Source organism: Lutra lutra, chromosome 2 (assembly GCF_902655055.1).
Source record: "Lutra lutra chromosome 2, mLutLut1.2, whole genome shotgun sequence".
NCBI lineage: Eukaryota > Metazoa > Chordata > Mammalia > Carnivora > Mustelidae > Lutra > Lutra lutra.
This window is the reverse complement of record NC_062279.1, coordinates 64,017,609-64,028,238: the sequence shown is the minus strand read 5'-3', so window position 1 is coordinate 64,028,238 and position 10,630 is coordinate 64,017,609. Positions and strand designations below refer to the sequence as shown.

The 10,630-nt window shown below is 40.1% G+C and overlaps 1 protein-coding gene across 1 annotated transcript in view; it reads left to right on the top strand.

Annotated features, from left to right (window-relative positions):
- The first annotated feature begins 4,761 nt into the window (after nucleotides 1-4,761).
- PRMT9 (protein arginine methyltransferase 9) overlaps nucleotides 4,762-10,630 on the top strand; it is a 37,062-nt gene continuing 31,193 nt past the window's right edge. The window contains exons 1-2 of the mRNA XM_047717600.1: nucleotides 4,762-5,211; nucleotides 7,530-7,678. Coding sequence (XP_047573556.1) covers nucleotides 5,023-5,211; nucleotides 7,530-7,678 — 338 coding nt within the window. The 5' untranslated portion in view covers nucleotides 4,762-5,022. The remainder of the gene's footprint in view (nucleotides 5,212-7,529; nucleotides 7,679-10,630) is intronic.

Here is a 10,630-nt window from a genome sequence, read left to right as displayed (position 1 = left end):
TGAATGCTCTGTGAGGACATGCTCTGTCCAGACTACCTGGACTCTGTCCCAGTACCAGCACCTTGGTAGGTATCCCCAGCAGGGGCTTCAGGCAGGTTCTCCAGAAGCAAGCATGATACTTGGTACACAGTAGAACTGAATAAGTGAAGCTTCTCTTACCTTGTCTCTGAAACTCTTGTTACATTATTTTATGTCATTGTACATCCAGATCCTGAATTTAACACTGATCTTGCTATTAATAGAGTTTTATATTTTGAAATGCCATGAGCAATAGAAAGGGGCTATTATAAAACAACAACAAAATAATCCTAACTTTAGTAAAACAAAAAAGATTGAAGAAACTGGGAAAATTAAGCATTGGGAATGTATCAACGCAAATTTCCCTGCCCAAGCAGTTGGTTGATGGTGGTAGTGTTTTGTTGATCTAGTTATACTTTTTTTAATCCAACAAGTAATTCAATATGATGAACATTCTATTCTTCATCACATAGTAATCACTTCAAAAGAATTTAGAGAATCTTTACAATTCTTGTTGAGCCATAAAAAAATTATATTTCTACTCCCTACATTGCTCTCACATTTTATATTACAATACCTTAAATACTTCAAATATATCAGATAAAATAGAAGTCTGCACCCCTACCACACACTTTAGACTCACTCAGAGAGCTTTTTAAAAGTACTCATGTCCAGGGGTACCTGGGTGGCTCAGATGTTGAGCATCTGTCTTAGACTCAGGTCCTGATCCCAGGGTCCTGGGATAGAGCCCTACATTGGGCTTCCTGCTCTGCAGGGAGCCTATTTCTCTCTCTCCCTCTGCCTGTCACTCCCCATGCTTGTGCTCTCTCACTTCCTCTCTGTCAAGTAAATAAATAAAATCTTAAAAAAAAAAAAAAAGGACTCAGGTTCAGACCCTCTCCCTGTCCCTCCTCTCCAGGCCAATTAAATCAGTATCTCTAGGTACACAGACTAGACATTGATATTGTTTAAAAGCTCCCTAAACAATCTTCAAATGCAAGAGTTCAGAACAGATCTCCAAACCCCAAAAGAAAACAAACTAAATTACACAAAAAAGTATGAATCTCCACAGAAAGTATAAACACAAGATACTTGTCCCCAGCAAGCTATTTATCCCTTGTTAATGAACTTACTATGAGCCCTTTTTTTGACTGTTAACTTTCAACTTTTGCACATTGTAAAGTTGATAGAGCCTTTCAGTTGGTTTTACTTCCTTGTTTGGCATGTGTGGTTGGTTGACAAACTGCCCAGAACATGGTAAAAGAAAACCTCATTAAACTTGACTCTGAGTCAGCTGTGGTTTTCTAATCAGTGGGGTTTTTCTTGGAACACTAAAAGATGGTGAGCTAGAACACATAAGTGAAGGAATCAAACAGACTCTCAAAGGTAATTAAAGATTATAGTTTTGGTTGTGAGGTGGGAGTGGGAAGAAGGCAACTGGAAACAAAGGAGTGATGCCCTCAATATTTTTAAAGAAAACTTTGATTAAGTCTCAAGAAGTAAAATCTACATTCTGCATTTGTTTTGCAACATGTTTTTGAGTTCTTTTAATCAAATAAATAATCTTTCAAAAAGGGCTGAAAAAGAATTACAATAAATACAGTTGACCTTCAATAAATATGAACAATCTGAGTAATTCTAAGCCTTAATTAGAAATGAGGTAATAAAGGAAAATAGTCGAAATATATTCTTTATTCCATTTTGTTAAGGTAACCATATGTCCCATGTTATTTGTATCAGTTCTATTTTTTTCAAATGGCTTACCCTTTGATGTAGGAAAGACGACATTAGGGTTTGAAGCCAACAGCCAAGAAAGAATTCTTGAGATGCCTTTGGTGCAAAAAGGTGATTTTACTAAAGCACGGAGACAGGACCTGTGGGCAGAAAGAGATACAATGGGGTCATGAGGAGTGGCCCATTATATACTTTCAAGTTAGAGGGGTTAGGGATAGGTATGTCTCTAAGGAATTTTGGAAGCAAGGTTGCCAGGACCTTGAGCAGGCTAACTATTGTTGGGAAAAGGTCATTTATTACTGTCTAATAAAGTATTACTCATGAGACCCTTCAGATGTGTGTCAATGAGCCATGTGCTTGGGGGATGATTGCCATCACATATCTTGAGGTAGGTTTAGAGATAAAGGAAGTTTCCAAAGGAATTTTTATACGTTAAAGTAGACTTACAGGATCCTGGTGTGAGGTGCCAGGGGGGAGGGTTGGTCAGACTAGGATGGCTTTTTGCCCTTTACAAAGTATTAACATCTAGGCAGTTGAGTTCCTAGAGGAATGTCACTCTGCCTGTTTCAAGGACTTGCCAATGGGCTGTAGGTAGTAAGGAAATTTAAAAACTTTTTTCTGACTTTGTTTCACACATCAGCCTATGTAGTGTCCAAGCTATGAACTACAAAGAAATGTCACTTGTGCTTTCTCTATGAAAATTAATCACATTTTAACTCAGTGCAACTTAGTAGCTCACAGAGGTAACTGAAGGATTTCACAAACGGCAGGAAGCACCCCTTGCACTTTTTTAGCAGTAGTCACTGTCTATAGGATGATGCCGTAGATGATAATGAAACAAGGCAGGTTGGCTCCTCTCATTTCTTCTCTGCCTTCTCTACACTTCCTGCCAAGTCCCTCCTTCATCTCTTAGCCTATATTGGTAATATATGTCCACATTAAGCTTCATGCAGTTTAGGTGTTTGAGGGATATAGGTTATCTCAATAAACCAACAGATCAAAATGAAACAAAGTAAAACAAGACAAGAGAAACCTTGCCACCGTAGAATGGGAAAGGATGCCCTGGACTATAAAATAAGCTGTGAAGTGAAGTAATTCAGCTGAATCAAGGACTCACAGAGGTGACTAGAATAATGACCTCTAAGTGATTCCGCATTAACCTAAATTCTCTGCAGAGAAAGTTTGGTAGGTCTCCCTCTGCATTCTGAGGGGATAATCTAGCCAATTACTTTAGACTATTAAATGATATGAGTTGCGTACATTTCTGATCATGTGCTTGAAAGTGTTAGTGACCTAATTTTTATTTTAATAAGCCAGGTAAATTTTAAATAACTCTAGATAATAGTAACAATGCCTAGCATTAAATATATCTTATATACATCTCATTATCTCACTTGATGGTTATAACAACTTTTGGTCCAAAGTAGGAAATACAGCTTTGTTAAGCTTTTTTACAAATAATGCTTCTTAAGGAAAATTGGATGGGCAGAAAAGGTCAAGTTTGAACTAGAATGCCTTTTTTTTTTTTTTTTAAAGATTTATTTATTTGACAGACAGAGATCACAAGTAGGCAGAGAGGCAGGCAGAGAGAGAGGGGGAAGCAGGCTCCCTGTGGAGCAGAGAAGCCCCATGCCAGGCTCGATCCCAGGACCCTGGGATCATGACCTGAGCTGAAGGCAGAGGCTTTAACCCACTGAGCCACCCAGGTGCCCCCGCCCCTCTTTTAAAAAAATCTTTTAAGTTCAGTGATCTTTTCCTGCTCTACTACATTCTAATGTGGGTCCCTGCAGGTTTCGGGGACTAGCATTTCAGTCTTGTTAGAGAAATATATAGTTACATCCTAAATTGTTTAGTATAAAAAGTAGCAAATCAGAAGGGGAGAGAAATAAGGACCTCAATGGTTGGGGAAATCTACAAAACCTGGTAGTATGGTAGGTACTTTCCATTAAAAATTTTTTTTAGTCCTTACTTTGAGCTAGACTCTGCTAGGGGCAAAGGTTACAAAAATGGTTAAGAATAGTTACTGTCTTTGAGGGACTTTCTAAGAGAGCAGGTTATAATCTAGTAACCAGGACTCCAAAAAATTGATTAGGAATGACTTTGGTAGGTGCTCAGAGGAAGGGTGGTTCAGATAATCAGATCAATAGAGAAGGCAGAGACTTGGAGGAGCCCCCAACGTGTTAGTTTGATATGCAGATGCTCTATTTGTTGTTTTTTGCTAAGTAAACTACTCACCACTGGCATGTGTGAAAATGAAGACAAAAATGACCGCTTTCAAGTGTAATTCCCAAGCTCATCCCCTTTAAAGTTTTGAATCCATCTCTTAGGGGCCACACTTGAAGGTAGAAAAACTTTTTCTATGTATTAATATAATCACTGTACAGCGGTGATACACCGAACAGTGAAATAGACCCTAAACTCGTTTTAAAATAACTTATGGAACGTGGGTTTGAACCACGCCTCTGTCACCAAGCAGCTGTGTGATACTGGGCAAGTAACTTCTCAGGGTGTCCTCGTCTCCGATTGTGATTTAAAGGCCCACCTCATGGGGTTTTGTGAGGGTGATTTAAAATAATGCCTGTGAAAGCATTTGCTCTAGCACCTCTGAGGTACGTTTGTTATCTCGGGGTTCTTTGCAGTCTTGCCATTTTGAGATTTGATGAATCAGGACCCAAAGGTCTTAAGCATCACCGCGAATGCCTGACCTTCCCTCCTCATAGCCACTCAGGTCCCTCATGGTTAGGTGCTGCTTCGCATTGACTGGGTCTGCATTGTGAGGTCTAGCAGTCGAAGTCACACACTTATGGCCGCCAGGAAAGAGAAAAGTTCGGTTTTCAGTGCGGGAGAAGAGGGAGAGAAGGAGGAGGGAGGGGGAGAAGTAGGCGAGAGTACCACAAATCAGCAAAGGCAAGCTTCGCGCACGCGCACTGGCCGCCCTACGCCACCCTTCCTGCGGGAGGGGGCGGACCGCGACGTGCCCACGTCCGGCGTACTGACGCTCGCTTGGCGTGCGCCGGCGGCCGGCGTCGTTAGTTGCGGGGTTGGAAGTCGCGGTCTGGGGAGCCCGCCTGGCCCGGGGGAGGCGGAGCTTCTGTCTGGCGGAGGTGGGCGCGCACGGACGCCGCAGAGGGATAACTTTCCTGTACGGGCTCTCGCGCTCTTTTTAAGTCCCTTGGAAGTGTGGCCATCGGGACAGTTTTGTCGTACCGTTTAGCCAAACATCTTCCCTTTGGTTATACAAGCGCAGGTTTCGAGGGCGGTGGCTCTGGCATGCCGAACTCGCGGCCCAGGCCCCGTCGGGGTGCCCGGAGTGGCGGCGGGGCAGCCGGGCGGGAGGAGCTGGTGTCGCGGTCCTTGCAGAGCGCAGAGCACTGCCTGGGCGCCCAGGACTTCGGCACCGCCTATGCCCACTACCTCCTCGTACTCAGCCTGGCGCCGGAGCTGAAAGACGACGTGAAGGTGAGGAGGAGGTCCCTTCTTTTCACTTGCTGGCAGATCTGTGTTCTTCACGTAAAATAAGTTGGGGGAGGTGGGTGGCTGAGATGGGTGAGCGGTTGCTATTAATATTTACTGTTCATTCTTGACTTCTCTTTTATTCACGCCCGCAGTCAGCCCATCAGAAAATCCTGTCGGCTCCATCTTTGAAATATATCCAGAATCTGACCACTTCTCACCACCTTCTCCCTTACTACCTTGGTTAAAGCCTCAGTCGTCGGTTGGCTGTTGCGGCAGGCCCCTAACTAGGCTTTCCCCCGTAGGCTGTCCCAGCACAGCCTGCGTGAGCATTTCATAACAAGTCAAACGATGTCACTTCTCGTTTTCAAAACTTCCATTTTAATATAAAGGCTGTATTGCAAATAAGGCCGCAAGGGATCTTCTCCCTCCTATATCTAATTCTAGTATCCCTGCCTCAGGACGTTTGCCCCTGGCCCAGCTGTGTGCAGAAGGAGTGTTGTGGGTATCTGCAGTTGAATAAAGTTTGGAAGTAGCCTAAAGTTATCATTTGATGATGCATTCTTTAACCTTCAACTACTGGATTGTGATGGTTATTGTTTAAATGCTGAAAAAAATTTCAAGTTATTTTAGAATCTAACTTAAATGATTTCTCTTAATTTTGCATTCAGTTTTCAGCCTCAAGCTACTTGCTTTATTTCACCCAGCGTTTCTCAATATTAGCCTTACTGACTGTTGATGGCGTGATTCTTTTTTTGGAGAGTTGGCCTGTGCATTGTAGAATGTTTAGCAACATTGTTGATTTCCTCTACCTACTAGATGTCAGTAATGTCTAGATGTTTGTGGTTAACATAAGTTTAGTGTAAATTTCACAAGCAGCTGGCCCCAAGAAGAAGGTGCTAGTTGAGATACAATTTGCTCTTATAGGTAGGCAGCAGTAGAATCAACCCAAGTGGTGGTTTCTTTCTTTGTTCCTTAGGTTCCTCCTTTGTCAAACAGTGACAATACCTTTTTTATAACTGTTTAGTGCACATCAAAAGTATATCTAAAGCCTATATTTGAATGCCTCATGTTCAGTAGGGTTCAGAAACTACTTTTGTTTTCTGCAGAACAAAGGCCATATTCTTCGTGCAGGCTTTAGTAAAAGATCTCTTTAGTCTTATTTTTCACTACTCACTCTATTCCCCATGCCCACACTTCAGCCACACCAAGCTGGTTACCTGTAGATTCCCTGACCCAATTCATATCATCTGTGCTTTTTAGCCCCTGATACTATAGACTCTTCTTGCATATCCTTCTCTCTAGTAAACTACATCAGAATTCAGTTACGAGTATCAACTTTTCTGTAAATCTGTGAGGATGATGTAAAATGTGCTCACCATAAAACTGGCATGACTAAAGCTTTCCCTCTTTCTATGGTGGTGTGATGTGGAGAATAGCTGGAGGGAGGTGAGATTGGAGCTGGGGACAGTGGGAATGCTGTTACTGTGGTCCAACAAGTATTAGAAGGCCCAGACTATGTTTTAACAGTGGGGATGGAGAGAAGGTGACAGACTTAAAGATGTTGAGCTATAATTGGCTGGATTTGAAACTAATTGCATTGGAGTTAAGGTAGTGTTAAATAAGATGACTCAGTGGTTTGAGGTTGGGTGGTACCTTAACCTTATATCCTGTGTGAAGGGAATATAATAGGTTCACTTTAGAGCATTTTGAATTTTTAAAAATTGCGTGTTCAGTTTCTCCCAGCAAGTCTTCTGTGAGGACAGGAACAGGATTTATGTTGTTCATTGCTGTGTTTTAGCTCCAGTTCTTTGCATACTGATTGTTCAGTAAATACTTGAGTTGAGCTGAATTTGTGATGGATGAGGGTGCAGTTCCTTGTTGAGATGACTGATAGGAAGTTGTGTCTGTGAGTCAGGTTCAAAAGAGGAGGGAGTCTTGATTGGAGATGTAGATGTCGCTTCATCCTTCAATGCATGGGTGATAGTTAATGCATTGGAGATGAGTGAGAAAGGAGAAGGTGGCCAAAACCAACTCCTAAAACATAGGAGCCCACAAAAGAGAGGTAGGTGGAGAATGTGATATGATAGCTAAGAATGGAGAGAGTTTAGAGTGGTCATACTCTCTACTTCTGCATGTTATTGCTACATAGGTGGTAAAATTCATTTATGCCTTTGTTTATTTGGCAAGTTGTCTACTAAAGCTAAATAAAATTTAAAGTAATCAGTTAATAGTAGTTAAGTTCTGTTCTCTTTGGAATCATCAGATGCTGTATGTTCTTCATTTATGTTTTTGACTAAATTACTGTTTTCTCTTTCAAATAGGAAACTTTTCAGTATACACTGTTTAGATGGGCTGAAGAACTTGATTCTCTCAATCGAACACAAGACTTACTTGGTTGTTATGAACAAGCTTTGGAACTGTTTCCTGATGATGAAGTGATTTGTAATAGTATGGGGGAGCATCTCTTCAGGTTTGTAGTGATTTCAGTATTACTTGTTAAGAATTACTCTGTATCAGTCTTGATCAGGGATAAATCATACAGTAATTTGAAAAGGAAAGTTTAATATAAAGAATTATTAACTGTGACTGGGGATCAGAGTATGAAGGATTGGCTAGTAAGAAGTAGAGAGAACTCAAAAGAATATAAGAATAGCAAATATAATATGTAATAACAGATTAATTTTAGTATTATATTTGTGCTACATAATAGCCATTGTCCCAAGGGTTGACACAGAGTATCTGAGGAAGAGTTCCCCTCACTGGGCTAAGATCGAGACCTTGTTGGAGAGGACCAAGGTGTATGTTGCAGGATGGCTGTGAAGTAAGTCACTGTGGTACCTTGCCAGGGAACTTGTGAATCTCTTCTCTGGATCTGGCTGGAAACTTGCCATTAGAAATTCTGTCCATTCTCCATAGAAACTATAGAACTAGGAAAACATGAAAACCCCCAATTTTTGTTTTGGATTTGTTTTATTAAATTTGGTTTCACTTTGTACAAATTAGCAGGAAGCTTCTTGTAAGAAACAGCATGCTAATGTCCTGTTCTATATAGTGAGATCATTTTACATGTTCCAGCAGTTGTCCTCTAGTATTACTGCTTTGTTCATCCAATCATATTAAGTTTTATTCAATGAAAAGTTCTATAAAGGAAGTATCTTTATCAAAATGTATTAGTCTCAGGGATGTAGCTGTATACAGTTTAATAGTCTTAATCAGCATGACTTGGGGAGTGAAATAAGTACTCCTTTAAGAGATAAACATTTGACAGTTTCTAATTGTAGAGTATGATAATAACTGGGAATATGAGGCAGATTTTTCAACTGAGGCTTGTTTGCTCACACTAACAGCTAACCTGATCCTGATACACAGATTCCATCTCTACTAATTAGCAATTACTTGCCCTTTAAATGAAATTTAGCTTAAGAAGATTTTTTTTTTTTTTTAATTTATTTGACAGAGACAGAGAGATCACAAGTAGGTAGAGAGGCAGGCAGAGAGAGGGGGAAGCAGGCTCACTGCTGAGCAGAGAGCCCGATGCAGGGCTCGATCCCAGGACCCTGAGATCATGACTTGAGCTGAAAGCAGAGGCTTAACCCACTGAGCCACCCAGGCGCCCCTAGCTTAAGAAGATTTTTAAATAACTTGTCACATTAGTTAAAAGAATACATTTTAATTTCAAAATTTTCTTTAGTTCTTCAGTCCATATAAGGGAAGTTAGTCTACAGGATTCAGTTATATTTCCAGATAATAGGCATGTAATGATCATAACATTTTAAAACTAATGTTTAGGATAAGCTCAATTCAACAGAAAATTGGAGCTCTGTACACTTTTGATAGATCATAATTTGGTTACTATTGTTTTAAGATATTAGTCTGAGCAGTTACCAATTACTGAGACAATAATGCTTGTTTGCTTCAGGAAAAGTAATTATGCAAAATAATTGAGAATTCAGAACTTGTAAAGGTGTGAATGTGGCTTTTGCTATATAGTTTGTCTTTGTTCTTTACAACAGTCGTTCTTACCTTTTGTCCTTTCTACTTTCCTCATCAAAAACAGTGGGTCACTCACTCCGCACTAAGAGAATCATGGCTCCAGGAGAAAAAAATTTCCAGAGTAAACGATAGCTTTCCTTTCTTCCTTCCTTGTATTTGTGAAATACAATATGTGTCTGGAAAGTCTCAACTTTACAACCTTGTCCAATAATCCAGTAGCATCAGATTTAAACAAAACATTTAAGTTGCTATTTGGGAAGATATTGCTTTTTTTCTAGTTAAAAGAAGGGTGGTTTTATAGTTTGTTGATACTGACACACATGTTGGGTTTATCAATATCAGATAAACTTTAATTGAGTGTACCATATATCTTTCAGATTAACATTATGGTTTAAGAAAACTGAATGATGGGGCACCTGGGTGACTAAGTCATTAAGTGTCTGCCTTGGCTCACTCAGGTCATGATTCCAGGATCCTGGGCTTGAGCCCCGCATTGGACTCCATGCTCAACAAGAGGCCTACTTCTCTCTCTCCCACTCCCCCTGCTTGTGTTCCCTCTCTCGTTGTGTTTGTCTCTATCAAAGAAATCTTTAAAAAAAAAAAACACCTGAATGATACATTAAGAATCAAACTTAAGGGAAGCACAAACCCCAGGAAATTATTAGGGGCAGGCTTGGCATTGATTCAGCAGATTGTTGATATTTAAACATCCTAAAATACCCATTGCTAGTTTTGTCTCACTGAATAATGATTATGTAAAATGTGTTTCGTATTGTATTTTGTGTAGTGTCAGTTGTACAATAAGATAACCCTATCTTCGAGATACTTAAAAATAACAGATACTAACCTTAAACATTTTTATTTTAACCTTAAACATGAGTGCCAGTCATTTGACGTAGGACCATTACCTTTTGTTAGAGTGTAGTTCCCTGTTTGAAGTTCCAGAATGTTTGTTTGTTTGTTTGTTTTATGTAAACCATACCTAGAATGAATAGTCTGATTTTCAAATGCTTAAAAGTTCTCATGAAGAAATGTGAGTGTAAAAGGGTTTTACTAGCTCATGTCTCTTCGATTTGTGGACCACACACTAGGGCAGGTCCACAGATTATCAGTCAGTGACAGTAAGTATAGAAATTGAGCGTAAGTGTTTAGAAATGTATATAGCACTTTGATACTGCTTTAAATCCAAGCATGTGATCAGGGAACTCACTTGTGAAGGAGAGTGTGGACCAGTTAGGGTGCTGCTGAAATCTGGTGGGTGAGTTGCATGCTAATCACATGCAGTAGAACTGTACTGGTCTACAAATATTTATGTATCTAAAAAGGGGGAGATGGATTCTTTACTACAGAAAGTTCAAGAAGCCCTATTCTAGATAGTTCAGTAGTTTTCCCACTTTTATTGTTGATTTGCTCACATCTAATTCAGTAG